The sequence below is a fragment of the Amphiprion ocellaris genome, chromosome 9 (genome assembly GCF_022539595.1).
Source record: "Amphiprion ocellaris isolate individual 3 ecotype Okinawa chromosome 9, ASM2253959v1, whole genome shotgun sequence".
NCBI lineage: Eukaryota > Metazoa > Chordata > Actinopteri > Pomacentridae > Amphiprion > Amphiprion ocellaris.
The window spans coordinates 10,317,753-10,340,925 of NC_072774.1; the positions used below are offsets into that span (position 1 = coordinate 10,317,753).

A 23,173-nucleotide genomic window follows, 5' to 3' on the forward strand; every position below is an offset into this window, starting at 1 on the left:
AAGAGTTAAAAACCACAGCCGCGGAGAGAATTTGGGGATATTTCCGTGCAAAATGAGTCATACACTCATTTACATCTGTGTTAGCTGCATTTAAAGCAACAAGCCCCTAAACATAATATTTAGAACATGATTAAAACTCAAAGTTTTACAATCATGGTGACATTAACTGTCTCTTTATTTTCATATTTTGAGCTGAAAAATTGAAAAACACGCTTCAGGAAACATGTGAGACTGTCGTTAATTTATTTTAAGGGGGCACAATATGGGACCTTTAATGAGTACAGTACAGGAATCAAACTGTAACATGAAAACCTGCAGGTTCCCTTCATTAACTCAGCTTTTGTGCCGCTATGAAGGTTCCCTCATGTTTCTTCTCTTATCTCCCAGGTGAACGGGGAGGAGACGGGGGAGACCCTGTCAGCCTACAGCTCCTCCCCAGAGACGGTGTTCGGAGTGGCTTACCTGTCCATCCTGCCCTCCCACAGACTCCTGCATGGCAGCAGCTCAGTCCGCTCTACCCTGCAAAAAGCCTTTCAGCCAGGCAGAGGTGAGCATTTATCCACAGTCACGGCAGCCTGTGTTTAGGCTGTCTGTCAAAAGCATCTGTTCTCCTGCTTTTGAAGTCGGGAAAGAGGCTTTTCTTTGAGGGAAAGACTCACATTTAGATGTTTTCCCTGTCAGCAACATAATTCATTACTGTTCCAAGATAAGATAGCTCACTCCTCTACGCCCACAAGTTGTCAGAACTAGAAAAGGCTCTTAGCAAAAGGTTGGGATTCTTTTCATATTGTGTGTTCTTTAGTAAGCAGTGCCTAATTAAAAGAAGTGGCTCAACAGTGAAATGTCAGCGCTTGTTTGAGGAAGGAGCTGCATGTTTTTAGGCGTTTAAAGCTGTGTGGTGCGCTTGTCTTCATATATTCATATAGTGCTCATGTAAATACGCTTATTTAACCATCATGTTGTTGAGATGCGATTGTGGAAGCTGTGGTGGATTTAGTATATGTTAATTGGGATTCCCCTTGAAGAAGTCTCAGTGGTGGGTGGTTGTTGATAATGAGCTACCAGGGGAAGCAGCACTGCTTCACTCACACCTCCTGATCTTTGCTCTCCAGACTCCCTTACAGAGGTCACAGCTCACAACCTGTTCACCGGCCACGAGGTTCCCCTGGTCATCTCACACAGGGAGGCGTTTGATGGCTATCTGGACACTGTGCTTGGTGAGTTATTGGTTTCTGTGTGAGCGGGCGGGTTTCTCATTCACCTACAAATTAGATCGGGCACCACTGATCTGATACAATAAACAGAACGTATAAGACTTTGTTAATCCCGAAGGAAATTCTTGTGCCAGATATTGCTCAGACCAAACAAAAAGACATATCTGGCACATGATGTACCTCTTCAAACAGGTAAAAACTGTTATCATACAAATTTGGAGGAATTTTTCTTTGTGCAAAAGGGACTGCTCCAGTGTTGCTAACACTTTGAACAGCAGTAATGCCATAACAGTGACACCGGTGGGTGTTTGTGTCACAGAGTGGAGCTGGAACCCAAGGGACTGTTAATGATTAGTTACATCACAACAGGCTCAACATCACCGCAGGGAGAGTTTCTTACTCTATCCGGAGATCAGTTATCGTATCCATGTTTGAGCCAGTGTTTCTTTTACTGTGTTAGGTGTTAATGCTGCATTTTAATGTGACAGGTGTCCCGGGCTGCAGTGAGGAGGATTTGTCTGTGGCCAGAGCTCTGAATCTGAGGTGGACCACTGTGCTGGAAACCCACGAAGACGGGACACAAACTCTGATCAACTCAGAGGAGGTGAACAGTGATGATGATTATGCAGGCGATTCATCGTGATTAAACTGTCATCTTGCTGCTGTACACCTTGTCTTTACTTTTTGTTATTTCCTTCCACTCTCTTCTTCATGTAGTTCTCAGGCCTCCCCAGAGAGCAGGCCTTTGACTCCATTACCCAGAAGGCCAGAGAGCAGAAGGTTGGAGGGCACCTCACCAGCTCCAAGCTCAGGGACTGGTTGATATCCAGGCAGCGGTACTGGGGCACACCCATCCCTGTGGTGCATTGTGGGTCTTGCGGTCCAGTGGCAGTCCCTGAGGAGGAGCTACCAGTCACTCTGCCAAAGCTGCCGTCTCTCACAGGAAAAGGTGCGTCGCCTCTGGGAGCTGCACACGACTGGGTCAACTGCAAATGTCCAAGGTGAGAATGCTGAGAATTTACGTAGATTTATTTTTTAATGACCTTATGTGACTCCTTGATAATGCAGAGGAGTAAGAGCATCTCTTTGTGTAGAAAAGTGGTCAGGACATAATAGCTTAAATTTAAAAAATATTTTTTAAATGGTTTTCAACATTCAAATTTTGAAACATTTAAACAACAAAAAGTGCAGTAGCTAATTTACAACAACACAAACTACATGATGTAAATAAACAGTGACTATGATATTATCAAGCAGCACTGTACTGTAAGTCACTATATTATTCTTCTTTTATGTAAAATCTGATGCTGTTGTCTTTATATATTTATTCTATTTATATTTATTTATATACTATTCTTGTTACCTAGCTAGCTAATCAGCCAATCTAATGTATTATACATTCTAATTTTTTAGTAAATGGTGATCACATTGATTATTTAATAAACAAGTTAGCTATTGGTTAGCCTTAACTGACAGCACACTTGTATGTAGTAAGTCCTGGGTTGAAATTAGTAGGCTATGGGGGTTTTGTTTTTCAGCTTCCATTCATTTTTGTTGACGGTGTACATTTCTTTACATTGCATAACATGTTTTCTTCCTTCGCAAGCAAACTTTTCTCAAAATGATTCCTTCTTTTAGTTAACATTCTGGAGAAGATCTAATTGTGATTTTTCTCACAGATACTGCAAACTGATTTCTGATATATTTTTTTCAGGGCAACCTTCCGTTCAGTATTCACTGCACAACACATTTAAATGTGAAAAACCATTACTACATGAGATGCAATCAGTTGTGTTACTGTAAATTAAGGAGGTGGGCATTTATACATTTTTTAATATGACAGTTTACAGTCTGAGTCAGGTGTGCTGCATAAGATGCATTGTAAATTGCAGCATCTGCAATTTGCTACTTTAATTTTTCAAGTGGAAATTTTGATTTGAAAGCAGCCAGTTGTTCATCAATAATGTCATATCAGCAATATCAGCTGATATTGAAAAAGCTGACAGAAAGTAGAGAGTGAGAAGGTCCTGGATACATATTTATATTGGTCAGTGTTTATCCTTCAGGTTAAAATACTTCTTTTGTGCCTCGTTGTGCCAGAGGACTCTTTCTGTTCATTCTCTCTCAGCACAATTTCTTCTTTCTAAAAAGGAAGGTAAATCTCATCTTTTTGAAGAAGTACAAAGGGATAGAAAGCGCAGTCGCCAATAACCAATGCATTTTAATTCTCTGCATTCTCAAAACACACCTCTTTATACTGTTCTCTAGCGATGTTGACAGGGTCTTATATTCCTGCCTAATAATCAAATTAACGTAGAAAAGCACATAAGAAACCAATGCACATCAGACACATGAAAGACTAACCAGCCAGTAGCTGCTGAATCTGTAATCAGAGGTTGACTGACTGTCTCCTGCTCTTACAGAACACATCATCCAATGTAAGTAGGGGAAATAGCTTGCGAAACTATTTATTTATATATAACTACATATGTATCACAGCAGCTTATTACCTGAGAAAAAGTCACCATAATGTATTTTTATTCAAGCTAGAGGTCTCCTTGGCTCATTGTAAATGTCTGAAATAATGAACTACTGACAGAAACTGTAGCTTGTAAAGCTATTGTTTGTATAATTGAGAGCTCGTATGCTACAGTTGGAGTAAGCTTTATTATCTGCAATTATTTCTTTTGAAAAGACTGTATGTGACATTCTATAGCTGGATACCCATGCAAACCAAACTCTTGTGTCCTATTGTTATTAACTGGTTTGTTGCAACAAGCACCACTTCTAATAATTGTAGCTACAAGTGTCACTTCTAATGTATTTCAGGTGAACTGCATGGTGTCTTTCTGCCCACACATATGATTTGTACAATCACAACTCTACACAAACCAATATTGTGCATGTTTATGTTAAACCCTTATATCGTGATTTTTTTTATCTGTAATTTCCAAAACACTTTACAATGTGTTTCTCGTTCAATCATTCACACGCTCACACAATACTGGTGTCAGTTATGCCTTTTTTTTGGTTGTAGCTTTTATCTACCTTAAATTTATTGAGATAAATGTCTGTTAGGTCATCTAACACCACATGAAGTGATATGTTGGTGATTGAGAAAATGACCCATTGATTAAATTTTATGAGTCTTTGCATTGACAGTGTAACAAACTGGCTGTGTGTGAAGATACTCCTGTGGAAAATGAGTGTTAAAATTACTCAGAAGACGTTATTCCCATTTGAATTTCATGTGTGGTGGCCTCGAGTTGTTATGAAAGTGTGGCCCAGATGCCAATCGCCAACTGATTGACATCACACAGGACACACAGTTTGGATCACGGGGAAGTGAGGATCAAAAACACACCTGCAATTACCGCTTATCACGATAGCTGTCACCAATGACAACAAAATGGACAATATTCACATTAATTATTTGAATGTATCATCACTCTTTGGGGGATCTGGTCCCAACTCAAGCATATGTAACAACAAATGGTCACAAGAAGACATTCCTTAATCTAAAAGGCCATCTAAAGAAATTATTGGAATACATGACATCTGTGTTGTCCGTCCGTCCGTCCGTCCGTCCGTCCATCCATCCATCCATCCATCCATCCATCCATCCATCCATCCATCCATCCCAGGGCTAAGCAGGTCATTCCAGACATCCCTCTTCCCAGCACCTTTTTGCACTTCCTCATCAGGGATCCCCAGGTGTTCCCAGGCCAGATGAGATATATAGTTCCTCAAGGAAGTTCTGGGTCAACTCTGAGGTCTCCTCCCAGTTTGATGTTCTCGGAAAACTCCAACGAAGGCGTCCAGGGAGCAGCCTAATCAAATGCCCAAGCCTTAGTTGGCTCCTTTCAATGCAAAGAAGCAGTGACTCTACTTGGAGCTCCTTTTAGATTTCCAACCTCCTCATCATATCTCTAAGGCTGAGGCCAGCCACCCTACAGAGGAAACTAATTTCAGCTGCTTGTATCCACGATCTCATTCTTTTGGTCGCTGCCCAGAACTCATGACTATGAGTGAGAGTTGGAACGTAGATCAACTGGCATATTGAGAGGTCTGTCTTACAGCTCATGTCCATCTTCACCAAATAGTCCACATTACTATTATTTCTATTGCTACGTATTCCTACATTACAAATATTATTGCTGCCCCAATCCATCTGTCCATCTCCTAGTCCATATACTTGTCACCTCTGAACAAGATCCTGAGATACTTACATTCTTTTGCTAGCGGCAGTAACTGCTCTTCAACCCAGAGGGAGCAATTCACCGGTTTCCAGTAGACAGTCAGACTCGGAGGTGGTGACTCTCATCCTGACCTCTTCATGCTCAGCTGCAAACCACCCCAGTGTGAGCTGATGGTTGCAATCTGATGAAAACACCAGAATTACATCATCTGCCATAAGCAGAGACACCACTCTGAGGTTTCCTGTGCCATTTTTTTTTTATTTAAATTTCACTCAGTAAGGTCGTAAAAGCATTTTAAAAGTCAAGTCCAGCTGAGCATGAATACCTTTTAATAATTTCATCTACTCATACCCACAAAGTCATTATTTGCACAGTGAGCAAAGCCACACCATGAGTAAGTGGCTGAGTCACCACCATCTCTGGTAACGCTGGTTTGCATTAGCACATCTGTGGCCTCATTCAACTGTGTGATGTTGCAAATGGGATGCAGTGTTATTTGTACCTGGCACAACATGCGCAGTTGGGGAAATGATCCAGTCTGTTATGGTGTTTGCTGGGTGAGAATTGAATTACGTGTACACCCTCTCTACCGACCGCCGCTCCTCTATACTTTCTGTTTTTGTCAGGAGACCAGCACCGACAAAGTGAGCCCGCTGTCATGTGTGCCGGGAGGACTGACAGCTTTACAAGAACACTGAGCATCGAAAGCGAGCCTGCAAATTGTGTGATTAATAACTATGTTGAGAGGGGGTTATGTAATGAGTGACATCTGTGACAGGAGCAACATGAGATGATGATGGCGGTTACATAAGCCAGAGACACACAAATACTGTACATGCATGTGCACGCTCATTTACCCTTCGTATACAGGTGTAGACACACACACACACACACACACACTACTTAGCAAATCATCTCAGTGAGTGCAGAATGACTACTCAACTGGCATCTCCAGAGTCCCTTCGCTGACATGGGGATTCCTCTCTGAATAAGACTAATCACCGTCATGGCACCATGTTGATTGAAACAAAGGCCCACTCAGTCGCAGATGGCACCAGTCATCAGATTGTGTTCACTCACTTCCACAAATCTACCGAAGTTCCTCCCATTGGCGATGATTGATGGCTATAATCGCAAAGACGCCGTTATCTCCTCTCTTCCCATCTCCCCTCCGTTGTTAAGTGTCTGTCGAAATTTGTTCTCTTCACTTGTCGACCATGTCCAATTAAAGTTTGAGTGGAACACAGACGAGCAGGGTGATGAGAGATGGGCGGCAGAAATGGAGTTTTATCTGTCCTTGAGGAAGTCATTTCCTGCGCGCTCATGTCGTCTCCGACCCTCTGCAGCACTGTAAATTGGCCTGCCAACTGAACCCTGCCTCAACTTAGCTCGATTAGGAAGGTGTGTTTGTGAGTGTGTGTTGTTCTTTGGATTTACAGGTAAAAAAAAAAAGAGGACCACCTAGTTAGCAGAACACACACACACACACACACACATACACACACACACACACACACACACACACACACACACACACACACACACAACCACAGACACACACTGGTCGCCAGTCACACAGACATGCAGCAGATGGAGGGCTGTTTTCTTTGGGAAGAGCCCTCATGGAGTGGGCAGCTGCCTCCCCTGCCGCATCTGTTTGAGAGCCTTTTGGCTCTTGCTGGCTCATCCTCCAAACACACACTCACACTTTACACACTCATGCACACAGGTTGCTTCAGATTTAGTTACCGAGTTTTGTCGTTGGGCTCTTTTCACGGCTGTCTACAGAGAGTACCTGTGTGAGTCGTCTAATCTGATCCTCATGGCTGTAAATGGTACCAGCTGTCTCTCAAATAGCCACAGTCTGGTCTCTGATTGGCCAATCTAAAGCAAGAGTCACTTTTTTTTTGCATACTTTTCTTTCTCCATTTTGAAAGCTTTCCATTTTTGGATCCTTTTGTGATGTAAGGGAGCTCTGTTATACTGCCAGGTTTTCATCATATGAAATAACACCTGGCTTCCAAATATTAACCTTGCTACACCTTAGCCTTGTTGCTAGGCAACCTCCAGCTCTTACCTCATCATCACAGCCTTATTATAGACTGGTATGGTAGGTGGTCGAGGAGTTTTCGCCTCTCCATGTGTGTGTCTCTTGGTGAGTGTGTGATCGAAAAAATTTCACTGGGATGGATGTTAGTGTGAAAGAAAATGTTCGACAAGTGGAGTCACAACAGAGACATCCCACAAGGTCCAGGAAACGATGCCGACTCTGTTCCACATACTGTAATAAAGCTCAGAGCTGTTTTTCTGTTTATGTTTCTGGGACACTGATTTTAAATCTTTTGAGACTCATTATAAAGTAAAAGGCAGACGCTTTCACTGTTCCATTAAATGCTTTATATCGGAAACAAAAAAAAACACCCTCCGATGTCTCCTGTGCCTTTGCGGACGTCCTCTCCTGCACTGTGAAAGTGTGGCTGGCAGATTCGCATCACGTACCCAAGTGCTGTTTGGCTTGGATAGAAAGGGGCACGAGGTGGCATTTCCAACACAAACACATGATCATGTGTGCATGCCTGCCAGTTCGTTCCCTGTTAGCACAGCCTGTTAGTCAGGGCACGGGGACAGAGTTGTGGTGCCAGCCTGGCTTCAGCTGTGCCGCTCTGCAGGGACGTGACCCCACAGCCAGATGGAGCAGAGCTTTACACTCGCACATAAATACATACCACCTCTCTGAGCACACAAACAGGGCTCGTTCATTTGTTCATGTCCTAATTTGTCAGCCCAATATTAATTTTGCGCCGTCTCTGCCAACTCTCTCTTTGTCTCTTCCTGTCAGATGTAAAGGCCCAGCGAGGAGGGAAACCGACACCATGGACACGTTTGTGGACTCGGCCTGGTATTACTTCAGATACACAGACCCTCATAACCCAGACAGGTATGAATATCCACCTCCTGAGATTTCTTTTTTGCTGCTTCATATCCACTCTTGTCTCAGTGAAGCTGACAAACTTATTTATTTACTTTTGCATCTTTTTTTTTTCTCACACTGTGACAGATTTTAGCACAAATGGCACAGATCCTATTTTCATCCTATTTGTTTAAACGAAAGTGAAATTAAATCTCGCACAAGGTTCTCCAGCAGTGGGCAGATGAACATTTGTTTAGATTAACAAAAAGTGTTTTTTCTCTCTCTTTGTAATCGCTGCTATGCACATACAAACTAAATGCCTCACACTTACACACATTGCACGTCCACTCACACACTTTGTCCTATAGACGCCTTCTGTGAAAGTTATACTGAAACACACAATTAAGCTCTCTGTAAGATCACCCACTCTCTCTCACCCACTTACCCACTTCAAGCATGCATATACAGCACACACACAAACACACACATTTCCTTGAAAGTTGCCTTCTCCACCAATACAGATTATGGAGGCACGGCTGTCACCTGCTGGGATGGTGGCGATACCCTGAGCTTAACAAAAGAGATTAATTTCCCAACGCCCTGACCTAGCAGTAAAGCTGCTTTAAAAGGGAGGGGGACTGGTCTCTCCATCACTTTTCTTAGCTGGACAGATTATGGCACAACAGAAAAAGCAATTACACTATTTGTGCATTTCACTTGGCCCTGCTGAGCCTCATGTGCACAGGAGGAGAGAGAGAGGGGGGGAGACGGTGAAAATAAGAAGCAAGAGATGTTGAAAGTCACACGAAATAGGAAGAAAATGTGAAGAGGGTGTTGTATGAGTGTGTGTGTGTATGTGTGTGTGTGGTTATGTATCGATGCCAGCAAACAGGGCTAAATTATTTTCAGCATCGGGAGTTCATAACTTTTTTTTTTCCACCTCCTCGGTTCAATTATCCGGAGACACCATCAGCCAGAGAGGTGTGCAGGAGAGTAATGGCTGGTGTGAAAGGTGACACACTGAGATAGCAGTCTGCCCCTAAAAAGCATCATTACTGCTGTCACCACAGTCAGGCTGAGCACATGCAGCTGTCCAGATCCTAAAGGAACGGATGGAGTCTTACTTTACCGTTAGCATGTGAAGGTGAATACAGAGGAAGTCTTTCGAGGCAAATTTCATACAGACCTCACTTTTTTCCCCCCTGTGAGTGTGAAACCAGTGGAATAGAAGCTTTAGGATGCTTCTTTTTGCTTCATCCCTGGGTTCTGGTGTGTCAGATTTAGTCTGCCCCCTGGAGGAGAAGGTGTGCATATCTAACATAGCTTGTAACAAGCAACAAATGGTTTCTAGGACTATACTGTGAAATTTTACATAAACAAGGTCTGCTATCACATTTTTACTCACTGTGAGCTCATTTTTCACCACAATATAAAGTCCTGCACCTCTGTTGAAGCAGCACAATCATGACTAGAAGGAGAGAAAACTCAAACATGTCCTCTGTGCAACATAGGAAGGCTATAATGCCATAAATCATAAAAAAAAAAAAAAAAAAAAAACGCAGTTGAATTTCTTAAAAAATGTCAAAACCTAGAATCAATATGCACAACATTTTTGTTCCCACAGGTGTTAACAACTTCAGAAAAAAATAGTGACTTTACATACTGTAGATATTTTACTTAGATTTTTAATTTGTTTCCATGCTTGTTTTTTCTCTGCTCTGTGAAAACACATCCTGCAGGTCAGCCCAATAAAGCAAAAAAACCCCCTCCAAAAAACAGTATTATTGTCAAGTGATGGTTGATTGTAGCTGAGTCACTAATGGCTTCATGGTTGCCCTGAGGATCACACAATTTTTAGTTTTTTTTTTTACAGAATGTGATTAGGTTGAGATGTGTTGGAAAAAAGTGGTGCAGATGTAATTTTTTAAATTTTCTTTTATTTAGCCTTTAGTTAAGCAGGTCTGTCCCGTTGAGATACAATGACCTCTTTTTCAAGGGAAGCCTGGCCAAGACAGCAGCCAGAGAAATATTAAAAATGCAACAATTAAAAACAGACAACACTAACTCACTCAACAAAATAAATAAAATGCATGCTAGATTAAGGCACAGAATTAAAAATTTACATTAAAACAACAACAAGTGTGAGAAGTAGCTGCTGCAAGATTCTTCATATGGTTTTAAAAGTTCCAATAGTGATGAGATCCTTCAGATTCAGTGTCTTCTGCAGTGAGTTCCAGGCAGCAGGTGCAGAATACTTAAAACAGTGTTTCCCTAATTCAGAATGCACCTTTGGTAATGATTTTAAGCTTAGAATTGGTTTATTTTCCTGACTGAATGACATACCAAAGATAATATGTTGAACAACTGTTGGAAAGTTTAAGGTTCTTATGCTTTTACAGTTTCTGTCTCTGATAAACTGTAGTTTTTCACATTTTTAAAAAAGGATAACATGCCTGCTGTTGGGGTTCAGAGGGTTAAAGAGCCTCAAAGCTCCCATACTGACGCTTATTTCACACTTTTTATTATTGCTTGTCAACAATGATAACCATTTAAACTGATAAATTTACTGAGCTTTAATGTGCTCTTTTTCTACAGGCCTTTTGAGCGTCACCTCGCAGATCACTGGCTGCCTGTGGACGTCTACATCGGAGGGAAGGAACACGCCGTCATGCACTTGTACTACGCTCGCTTCCTCTGTCATTTCTGCAAGGATCAGGGTCTCGTGGCTCACAGGTGGGTTACTCTGTGGTTTAGGTGCTCTCAGTGTAAATGTACATTTAGTGTGTGTGTGTCAGTGAATCCTCTTTCTGTCTTCCAGGGAGCCTTTTTGGAAGCTCCTGGTCCAGGGTCTGATCAAGGGCCAGACTTTTAAACTGGCAGACAGCGGCCAGTACCTGAAGAGAGAAGAAATAGACTTCACAGGTACACACTACCTGAATCTACAGGGTGTTTGTTAATGTCACACATTTGTAAAAGATGGGAGAAGGGAGTGTGGCTCTGCCAGATCAATCAGGTAATGATGAACCGAGCAAGGAGTCAGAACATCATTTTTATTGGAGTTTGTTGTGACACCACTATTCAACCTCGTCCCTTTTGTGATGCTAATAGCAATCCCTTTCTGTTTTGTGCCTTATTGCTTTCCCAATTGAATGACAAGTTAACCAGCCGGTGTTGACAAAAATCAAATCATATCTTTTGAAGAGACCTGAAAGCTCTCTTATAATTGGCATCATGCCTAAGGAGTTTTAGCTTTATTTATTGCTTGGCAACAGGATAAACAGGAGATACTTGGTGACTTTTAGAAACAGAAAAGTCTCTTTATCCCAGCTATTTCTGATCCCTTCACCTGCCTCTCCTAGATAAGGAACCAGTGGCGCTGAACGGTGGTCGTATTGAGGTGACCTGGGAGAAGATGAGCAAGTCTAAGCACAATGGACTGGACCCCCAAGAGGTGGTGCAGCAGTATGGCGTGGACACGGTTCGACTTTACATTCTTTACGCCGCTCCGCCTGAACAGGACATCCTCTGGAATGTCAAAAGTGAGCCGAGATGCTGCTGTAACATCACACAGACACCTTAAGTTGTTCATAAATATAGTAAATTAGGAATGTTGCTGGTTTGTAGAGAGTCAGCTCTGTTTGTTAAAGGAGAGAAGTTGTTTTCAAATGAGCAAATCAAATGGTGAAAAAGTATGTAAAACTATCATTTTCTTCTGTGTCTGCAGCCGATGCTCTTCCCGGGGTTTTGCGATGGCAGTCTCGACTCTGGCAGCTGGTCACCAAACTGAGAGCAGCGCGGCAACTCGGAGACGTCCCGAACCCTTCCGTGCTGAAAAAGAAAGAGCTGGCAGAAGCCAAGAAGATCTGGGAGAACAAGAACTATGCAATCCGAGAGGTAGGTGTTTTATAGCCTGTGACATGATGACGTCATTTAACAGTGACGTTATTGCGACAGTTGTTACTAGCAGGGGTCAGTTATGGACACAAATCTAAGATCTCCACAGAAAGTTAATGTTCATCTACCTTCAATAAGACACTGCAACTGTCATCTTATTCTGTTTTGAATGACTGACTTTTCTGTGGTCATGTTTGTCTGATATTAACCCCAATGAACAGCAAGTAAGTTTCTGGGCATTTTCTTCTCTTGTGCCATTTTTAGTCACTGTGGGCTCATTTTTTACTGCAATATAAAGTCCTGCACCTCTATGGAAATGACACAACCATGGCTAAAAGAGGAGAGAAATCAAGCGTATCATCTGTGGAGTATGACACAGTTATAATGCCATAAATCAGACAAAATAAAAATATAAAAGTTGAATTTCTATAATTATGTATTTTACAAAAAATGAAAAAAAATCTGAAATCAACATGTACAGCATTTTCCTGAGTTCCAAGGTGTTACCATCACTGGAAATAAATGTGACTAAACATACTATAGATATTTTACTACTTTAATTTTTCAAATGGCTTCCATACTTGTCTCCTGTCTGCTCTGTGAAAACACAGCCTGCAGTTTGGTTGCAGCTGAGTCACTAATAGGTTCCCAGGTGTGCCGAGGAGTGTAGAATTTTTTTTTTTTTTTTGCAGAATCTGGTTTAAACGAAACATATAAAATACATTAATAAAGTGACTTGGTGAAATGCTATAATTTTAAGCTGAGATTTGGTTAAGTTTCCTGCAGCTTCAGCACATCATAGTTGAGTAGAAGAAGGACCTTCAAAAAAAATCTTACAATTCTCTATGTTTTCACAGTTTTTGACTCTGATAAATGGTGTGATTATGGCAATTTTGTTAAAACATAAGGCTTTTCAAAACTGCCAGTGGGATTTGGGTTTCAGTGGGTTAATTGGTTTCATTTCAGCTTTTGACATTCTCATAAACTGTACAGTTAGAAGGCATGGTAAGATGTCTTTTCACAGTTGAAAGATACTTCATGGTCACATTCAACTTCACAGTCCAACAGAACACCATCCTGAGTCCCTGCATTTCCATACAACCCTAAACATCCCTCACAACCTAAAGCCCCCAGTGTACAGAGTAATAGCAGAAGGGGATGGAAATTGATTTTAAATCCACTCCGTCTCCTTTCACACTTTATAAATAACCCCCTTTGGCTGCCAGGTTTGATTCCCCAGTGCTTTTAAAGGACCTCAGGCTGTTTGCTATAAGCCCTCAAAGCCGAGGCTGTCTTTTGATGTGTCCCTCAGAAAAGCCTCGCTGATCAACCTCCTCCTCCCTAAGGCCCTTCCCAAATGGGTTCTTCTTCCCAGAAGGCTAAGCAGGGGAATGCTGACACGCTGTGTGCCTTCAGCTGGTGCACATGACGATAACAGGGGGGGAGGCTCCTCTTCTGAGCCTGTCATTGTTTTCCCATCATTCGTCACGGTACAGTCAATCCATCTGGGAACATCCGTATGTCCAGTAACCAAAAACAGAATGTTTTGTTAAAACCTCAGACGGTATAATTTTTACTAACAGGCTGTGTCGCCGTTTTGTGTTGGTATTTTCAGGTGACGACTCACTTCACAGAGGACTTCCTGTTTAACGCAGCCATGTCTCGTTTAATGGGACTCACCAACACACTGAGTGTAAGTGCATCTTTTGGTAACTTAAAATAAATACGTCACAAATATTAACACAGGAAGTCACATTTTTACCAATGCATGTGTGTGTTTAGAGTGCAACAGTCAGGTTGTTGCAGCACAGTGTGGAGTTTGAGGAAGCTCTGGCTGCACTGGTTATGATGACGGCACCTATGGCTCCTCACTTGGCTTCTGAACTCTGGGCAGGTTGGTGAAAACCAGATTTTGATCAACAAATTACTTACTCATGCACGTATACACTATTTAAACAATTAGCATGAATTACACTTAATAGCTGAGAATGGAGATAGCCTGTCTTACACTTAATGTACATTGATCATTTTAAATACTTGTATAAATTTGATCTTTTAGACTTTGAATATCACCAGAATCATTTCAGTGTAGGTGAAATTTTAGACTAATACAGTGACAAAAATGAGTATTGTCTGTGATGAAATGATGTTATTTTTTATGTCTGTAAGAGGGTGTGTTGCCTGATAAACACAGTGTTGACACTGCAGCTTAACACCCAGCAGTGATGTAACAGCCAATACATCAGTGAGAAAAAAGTGACATTGAGCCTTTTTTCAGTCTACTAAACAAATCTGCAGTACGTTTTTCCTCAAACACAGCAACCGTCCATCAAACAAAACTGAAAGGCAGCGCTGCGAGGCCTTTTGTTGCAAACAAACAATAGAAAACGTCACTTTCCGTGCCTCATGTGGAAGCTTGTCCTCGTTCTGGCCTGAAGGACATCCCTTTATTGTCGATGACACACGTACGCAACCTTTCTGCACACAGCTGAGAGAAAAGAGGTTCCGGAAAAACACAGCTGATAGCCAGAGTCAGGAAAAGCTGACAGATGATGTTCTAATGAGTGACTGCGTGCATTTTGTTAGTGTTCATGTATGTACACTCTCGCAAACAGGACATACAAGTGGGAGATATGTGACCTCTGCTGCACTCAGTCACGCTGTACTTTTCACTTTGTAATTTTATACACAGAGTGCAGGATAGAGGAAGTTCACATCCTTCCCTTGGGCCTCCAGTAGGATGTAAACTCGCTGGTTTAACCCAGAGTCAGGACGGGAGGTAGCCGGTAACTGGGTTGTTTTTTGACCCTTCATCGAGATATTTTCTCAACATAAAGGACGACAAATAGCAGCAATCCAAAAATCATTCCCACCTATTTTTGTTGCTTCTTTACTAAAGCACAACAGGTTTGCTTTGATCTGTTTTCAAACAGTATTTCTCCTCCCACTTTTTGGCTAAGATGCTGTAATGGCTATTTGACTATGCCTAAGCGTGTTTTTCTTCACGGTACAGAAATCGCCCTATTCAGAGTAGCAAATGGCATGTTAATGAGTGCAGACTCTGGTATTCTCAGGCCCCTGTTCGACCAAAGTGCTGTTTTGGATGCAGTTAATTGTGAGATTTTCCTCAGCAGACTCAAGAACTTGGTTGTTCGAGGTGCAACTGCTCTGTACTAGTATTTAAAGTTACTTAAGTCCTTTAACTGTCTTTGTGTGTCCCACAAGGCTCAGTCTTTGACCTCATTTTGTTGAGTTTATATCTGATGCCTCTTGGCAATGCTAGTCACCATTTCACAGTTACACCAATGACTCCAGGTTGTATGTCTCAAAGTCTTGACAATCTGGCTTCTGTGCATTACTGCCTGCTTCCGTTAAAGACTGGATGGACTCTAATTCCCTGCAACTGAACATAGATAAGACTGAAGACCTAGTTACTGGTCCTGATCATATTTAATATATTTAATTTCTAGCACAATTCATACACAAGGCAATTCAATATGCTTCACAATGGCAAAGAAATACCTTCAGTACAGAACTTTAAAAGTAATTATAAAAGTGATTTACAGGTAGACATTAAAATCATAAACGAAAATCATAGAAATAAAACATAATTAAACAAGTAAAATGCATTAAAAGTAGACGTTAAAATCATACATTAAAATCATAGAAATAAAACATAATTAAACAATTAAAATGCATTAAAAGTAGACATTAAGATCATACATTAAAGTCATAGAAATAAAGCATAATTAAGCAATAAAAGTGCATTAAAAGTCAAGAAAATAGACTATCTAAGAGAAAGCTGCAGTAAACAATATGGTTTTCAGGCCTGATTTAAAAGAGCTGACAGTTTAAGCAGACCTCAGGTGTTCCACAGGTGAGGGGCATCATAACTATATGCTGCTTCACTATTTTTGGTTCTGGTTCTGGGAACACACAGTAAACCTGTCCCTTATGACCTGAGGGCTCTGGATGCTTCATATGGTGCTAATAAGTCCAGGATGTGTTTTGGTCCAAGACCATTCAGTGCTTTGTAGACCAAGAATAAGATTTTGAACTCTATCATTTGACTAAGAGGAAGCCAGTGTAGTGATTTGAGGTCCGGTGTACTATGGTCCAGCTTCCTGGCATTAGTTAGGACTCTGGCAGCAGGGTTCTGAATCAGCTGCAGCTGCTTGATTGATTTCTTGTAAAGACCTGTAAAGACACCATTACACTTATCTAACCTACTGAAAATAAATGCATGAACAAGTTTCTCTGTGTCTTCTTTAGACAGGAAAACCCTTGATTCTAGCAATGTTCTTCAGGCGGTAATAGGCAGATTTATGAACAGCCTTCAAGTGGTTGTTAAAATTCAGGTCTGAGTCTATGATGACACCGAGGTTTCTGGCTTGATTTGTAACTTTTAGCGACATGGAGTCAAGGTGAGCACTGATCTTTGACCTTGAACAAAGCAGTCAGCTAGACTACTTGGGAGGTGTTTTCCATCAATACTTCAATCATCAGACTGGCAGTAGAATGTTTTATTGTTGCCCCCTTTTTCTTAAAGCGCCTTGTAACTCCAGTTTTTTAAAGCTGCTATAGCTTAATTTATTCAGTATGACGGCAGGCAATGGTCACTGATAACCTTCTGTATTTCCTCTTGGGTGTCTCTCAGGTCTTTGCCAGGTGAAAAACCCCCTCAGCCCCCTACTCCTGCGAGGTGGAGACGTCCTGCAGCAGTCCTGGCCGACTGTGGACCCCGAGTATCTGGAGGCCCCTGACTTTGTGGAGCTGTCTGTGCTGGTAGGATTTCATAAGTACACACTCTCAGATGTATCACAGTAAGCCAGTACAAAACAGTTGGAGCTGAATGAATGTTCTGCCAAACACTGAATGAGCAAAGAAGTAAAAACAAATAATTTTTTTAGTTTTAAAGGTAAGAAATTTTCCCTCAACAGCAGAACTTTGCTCATTATTTATATGTAACTATATTAATGGGAAAATGTTCATGTTTCCTCTTTCCATCTTCCAGAATTTTCACTCAAACTAAACTATCAGGTCCATGATTACATTCAGAGTCTGTAATTTTCAACAGGGCCCATGATTAGCCTGTGCGTACGTCTGCACATGTGTGTGCGTACCTGTGTGTGTTTGTGCATCAGCATGTCAAGTGGTGTGCTCTAAGCTAAATAGACAAGTTGGTCAATAATTAAAAGTCAAGAGCTGCTGTGTTATTCCTGTCTTCCTCTCTCCCAGTGTGCTGGTTTTTCCTGCCTGTGAGCTCACAACCAGTGAAAGCCCTCGGTTTGGCAGCATATGTCATCATCACGAATGAAAATGTGTGTGTGTGCGCGCGTGCGTGTGTATTCATTTCAAAGGCGTGCAGACAGTCAGAGGGAATATCCAGCTGTGATAAAGTAGCTCAGAAAATCAACTTGGATCAGATCCAAGCATCACGCTTGTTAATGCCGGCAAATGAATACACACAAATACACACACGTCAGTGTTCACACTGCCCTGAACATCAACTAAGCTAATAGATAAAAGCTCAAACTGCTTTCATTTGACTACTTTCTCTGTAGAGGGTTGAATTTCCTGAGAGAATAATCCTTTTACACATACACACTCACACACACACACACACACACACACACACACACACACACACACACACACACACACACACACACACACACACACGTGATATGCGATGACAGCAAGCATTGTCAGCTGAATAACAGCACCTGCCGTTCACTGAAAGAAAGAACAAAAAGCCTGCAGGGTCTGTGTGTGTGCAGGTTTATCGCTGGTATTTGGGGAACATGTATCTGTTTACACACACACATTCTGGGGTGTAATTCAATTTTAGGGTAAAGATTAGGATTAGTAAAGTAGTGGTTATGGTTAGAGTTTAAGCCTTGAGTTTACTCCCTTGAGGACATGCACATGATCAGCTGCGGCACCATGGAGTCGAAATTGTTGCTATACTTTTCTAGTCTGCTTGGAGGCCTCCTTTGCATACATGCGCAGTAGTTCATATCTACATATTGCATGCACATTTCTTTTGATCATGAATGCTATAGCCCTGGTACAGATATTAGGCTGCATATTAGACTCTCACCGACTTGGGGAAGTGATGAAATTTACGTCACAGGGCCTCTTGGATATGTACAGACACGGACTCTTGCAGACTTGACTAAGCACTTGATGAAAGTCCATTGCAGATGCACACACGGGTAGCTGCAGACACCAAGAACACATGATTGTCGTTATTCTACTACTTTCTAGTCCACTTGGAGTCAGTTTAGAGGACTGTGTAACATACATGTAGAGCAGCATTTTTCACGCAGGCACACATCTGTCCGTTGTAGAGTAGTTGCCATGCAGACACGAATCTTTGGCTGGTGTCTACAGCACTCTCATGGACTGGTGAAAACATGTAAATTAAGCAGTCCCTAATGTGCTGTCGCATACTCACATATGTGGACAGTAAAAGTAAATTGCCTAATTTTAAAATACTCTTGCAGACATGGAAAGTGTAACACAGGCCTAAAGCTTTGAAAATACTCTCATACAGACGCACAACAGGCAGCTGCTGACACCCATGGACACCTACAGATGCTTACTCATATTCTTCTTTTCTAGTCCCTGGGAGTCCACTTGGAAGACTGTATTGTGTACATGTGCAATATCTACATTTTCCACACATGCACGCTTCTTTCGTGCATATAAGATAGTACTCTTGTAGTGTAGTGGACATCGTGGCATTGATGTTCATTGAGGGGCCTGCAGGACTTCAAAAACAGACTAACGGATTTGGATGAAATTTTCAGGGAAGGTCAGAAATGACACAAGGACTGCCAGATTAGATTTTGGCAGTGATGCGGCTTATGGTCTGGATCCATGGATTTCTTAAGGATTTCCGTGTCATTGCGAGATAGCAGCACGGCGTCACTGTAACTATGACAACAAGTGAATGCTACGACAACTGCCTGCTGACCGTCACATGATTGGGATCCTACTACAAATCGACTGCTGCGGTCTTATCCGTCGGAAATCATACAATGACTGAGCAGCCTTGGCGGAGTATTGTGCTCTCTGAGTGCTTTCCTTGTTGTTTCTGTGCCTGCATGTCTATAAGAAACCACAAGAATATGTCAGAGTAAATTTCGTCATCCACCCTAGTTTGCATGCTGCCCAAAATTTATATTTGGGAAGTGACTATGCTACACGGGCAATACTGAGCAGGAGTGTGCATGAGCAGAATGCATAGCTGCATGTATGGAGCCGAGTCATCCAAGTGGACTAGAAAAATAGCGTAGTAACAGCTATACATCTGTGGTGTCCACAGTTGTCGATGTGCACCACATCAAGGGAGCCAAAATGTGGTTTAAGTCTCAAGGAAGTGAACATAAGTCAATGTAATGCTCTCTGAATGGAAACATGAGTGTGTGTGTATTTACAAATTTGTTCTCTACATGATCATGTTTGCTGTGAGTGAAAATAGTACTCTCTTACACATTTCTGCATTTTTGTTTGCAGTTTTGTAAGCTTTCCACTCTAACACACACAGTACATATATTTGAGCTCCCAGTGCTCAGTGATGATGATGTCGGTTTTGCCACAGACTGAGCTCTCTGTTGTGGGCTTCCTCGCTCCCTCTGTCCTCTAATCATGCACTTGGGTTTGTCCCAGAATGGAGGCCAAGGCTGAGTGGCCTCAGACACACACACACACACGCAGACACCCACACGCACACACACGCACGCACACACACACACACACACACACACACACACACGCACACACCATTAATTTGCAACCACTTCCAGAGACAGGATCGCGTTCACCGTTCACACACATACACTTGTGTCTAAACATACAACACTGGGTGCCCTTCCCATACCTACCACTAACTATGTGTTTTAAATGGTTTACTGTATATGTAGATGGAGTCTGTTATTTTGGGATTTTTTTTTCGCCAGGAAGGAGTTTAGGTACAGCTTCACATGGCAGCACTTTTGTCAGATGGAAACTAACTGAATGGAAAATGTTTGACAGAACAAATTTGTCTCTTGCCTTCTGTTTCTGCCCCTCAGATAAACAACAAGTCCTGTGGCACAGTGATGGTGCCTGTGCAGGTGTCCAAAGACACCATTCGGGTGCAACAGCTGGTCTTAGAGAGCCCGATAGGACAGAAGCTTCTGGGCGAGCGCAGCATCAAGCGAGCCATCCTGTCCCCCAGGACTGCCCTCATCAATTTCCTTGTTGATGAGTGACGTTTGGGCGTTTACTGCAGTGTTTATAGCAGCTAGATGGTGGTGAATGCTTGTCAATCAGCGACTCGACACAGAGAGGCGAAAGAGGTGGACTTTGTAATGCCATGTTTATAACGACCCTCATAATGTCAATGTAAATAAATCCAAAAACATTTTATTTATATTTACCTGTTTTTATAAAAAAAAAAGATTCAAGAAGCAGTGTGTCTCTAGTATCTTTAAACAAAAATCAGCAGTTGTCTCTTTCACATCAGACCTACTTTACGATCACACACGAGCCCAAACACCACTTTAGATTCCAGCCATCATTCACCTTCTCCTCTTTCCCCACAACGTCACTTTCAACATTGCCCTCATAACCACAACTTCACACCTCTCCGTCTGTCATATGTCTCGCTGTTTGTCGTCTCAGCCGAGTCACCTATTCCTGATTTACCTTATCAGTGTTTGTGTCCACCTCTGGTGCTGCTTTTAGCCATAGATCTCGTCTGAGTACCGTACATGGACTGCTGTGTGGCTTCTGGATGTGCCGCTGGGCTCTATGATCACCATCAGAAGGTCTGTTGGAGGTAACCGAGCAGCCTCATGTGGTCGGGGATTTTTCACCTCACCGCCACATCATGATTGTCCCTTGCTGTTCTTGTGCCTCACGTCCAGCTGTGCCTATTCATCAGCTCTGTGTCTCGACATCGGGCCAACATGACTCAGCCATTAGCTCCGTCCTGACACAGGCCAGAGGCAATGAAATGTATCTGTATCCACCCACTGGCCTATCTTTAAAGCTTGGGTGAGTAAGCAGTTATTTGATACGTACAGGCATTTGTTTTTCACGGTGCGAGGTGCACATGACTTTGGTTTAGCTGAGACTTTTGGTAGCTGTATCAGTAAGGTGTGTGAATGCGAATAAAGGAATTCGATCTGTGAAAAGTGCAATTCATAAGATTTTTTTTTTTGCAAGGTCAGCTGCTGTCAAAAGACATGCTTGTGACTGTGTCTCATTATGCAAGTAACAGAGGATTTGTTGCTAGTTAAATACTGTGATAAATAAAGAAACAGCCTTCCTTACTGATCCCCTAACCTACTTTCCATATTTCTGTGCTTTATCTCTGACCATCAGGTGACAGGAAAAGACTCACAGGAGAGACAGAATAACAGGAAGGGACACCAGGAATAAGAGGAGGGGAGCAAAGAGCCAAAACTCTGCTAGTTATTCTCTGCATTGTCTCAGATTCTGCGAATTGTATCTCAACCAGATGCTGTCACAGCACAAAACAGAAAGTGAGACAAACCTGCAGAGGCATTTTATCTTCTGTCACCTCATCTTTGTATCTGCCATATTTTCCTTCACACTTCAGACTGGCTGTGTGAAATAACTGTAAAATCCGTGGCGGGCCATTTTTAACCCCTGATCTCTTCCTTTTTTGTGCATGTCTTATTGCTGCATCTCTTTTCACACCTTCCTTTTACTTTTCTCTCTAGCAACAGCAGCTAATAAACATATCTGAACTTGAACTGGCTTGAGCAACAGGCAGAGAAGTTGCCCTGCTGTTAGAAAAGAGCAGCTTAGAAGGGTCAGAGATGCCAGGAAACGCTTCCCAGACTGAAGTTTGAAAAAAATAGATAAGTCAGATATTTCTCAGTGTACGTGGAGCTCTGAACTGTACTGGTGTGTTTCCTCCAACAATTAATGTTGTGGCGTCGTTTAACACATTTTTCGTCAGCTCTGCAGTTTCCATGACGACTGGGATCACTGAATAGGCAACATTATTCCACTGTGACTCACTTTCTCTTCATGCCACAGTCTTACACAAGAGATGTGCAGCGCAAATTGTCTTCCGTGAGTTGATGAAAAAATCGCTCCCCTTCCTCTTAACAAACTTTGCTGGTGGAGAAAAGGGCGGAGCGGCCAACGGCGCTGTCCCAGTCACCCTCCACTGCTCTAGTGGAGTCCCTGGACCAGGCTGTGTATTCTCACAGGGGGATGCAGTAATGCTGCAGCTCATTATCTTGGAGGCTGACCTCAAGCCTGGTAATTTGTTCATCCGTGGATGTTTTTTGTGTGAGCTCATTGTAAGAGATTTCCACTAGTCCTTTAATTGTGCTGAGGATAAATTCTTGGAATGTGTGCAAATTCACTAAAAAGTTGTTCATTTATTTACTGTACCTCTCCATGGTGACAGTCCATTAGTCATACTGTCCTTTTGTGAAATCATTTATTTACTATGTTGGATATATCCCAGGCTGTGCACTATATAAAGTATACTGTATATACATTTGAGTGCATGCAAACACTGCAGAAAGTTTCATGAAAGTGTCATATTGGTATTGGCCATTTATCATTTGCTCATCCTCTCTTATCAGCCAGTGCTTAATTGCAAGTTTTCAAACAAATCTATTAATTCCATCTGTTTCCACTCATCCATCCAAACTGTTTTCACACAGTTTATCTTAGTCATTGCTGCTGATGCTTCAAAGTAAAAACTTTACAAAGTAAAAGCCAGAAATTGCTGCGCTGATTGAACTCAATTTTGCGGTTGCATATGCTTTTATGCAAATATTACTGCCTCAAACTACAACAAACTGGTCCCCAATCATCACTCTAAGAATATAAGGGGTTGTATGTAGTGCAGTGACTGTCTTGAAAATATCACTCTTATGTAAAAAAAAACCCTTGTAAGATCTGAAGGTACAACA

At 42.0% G+C, this 23,173-nt stretch overlaps 1 protein-coding gene across 1 annotated transcript in view; it reads left to right on the forward strand.

The window, feature by feature from the left end:
• The window catches only part of lars2 (leucyl-tRNA synthetase 2, mitochondrial), a 49,365-nt gene extending 26,732 nt beyond the window's left edge, over nt 1–22,633 (forward strand). Inside the window, exons 9-22 of the mRNA XM_023278407.3 lie at nt 388–547; nt 1,113–1,217; nt 1,703–1,818; nt 1,932–2,215; nt 8,253–8,351; nt 10,920–11,057; nt 11,143–11,246; nt 11,684–11,863; nt 12,049–12,218; nt 13,834–13,911; nt 14,001–14,112; nt 16,876–17,003; nt 20,300–21,266; nt 21,597–22,633. Coding sequence (XP_023134175.2) covers nt 388–547; nt 1,113–1,217; nt 1,703–1,818; nt 1,932–2,215; nt 8,253–8,351; nt 10,920–11,057; nt 11,143–11,246; nt 11,684–11,863; nt 12,049–12,218; nt 13,834–13,911; nt 14,001–14,112; nt 16,876–17,003; nt 20,300–20,479 — 1,854 coding nt within the window. The 3' untranslated portion in view covers nt 20,480–21,266; nt 21,597–22,633. The remainder of the gene's footprint in view (nt 1–387; nt 548–1,112; nt 1,218–1,702; nt 1,819–1,931; nt 2,216–8,252; nt 8,352–10,919; nt 11,058–11,142; nt 11,247–11,683; nt 11,864–12,048; nt 12,219–13,833; nt 13,912–14,000; nt 14,113–16,875; nt 17,004–20,299; nt 21,267–21,596) is intronic.
• The last annotated feature ends 540 nt before the right edge of the window (nt 22,634–23,173 follow it).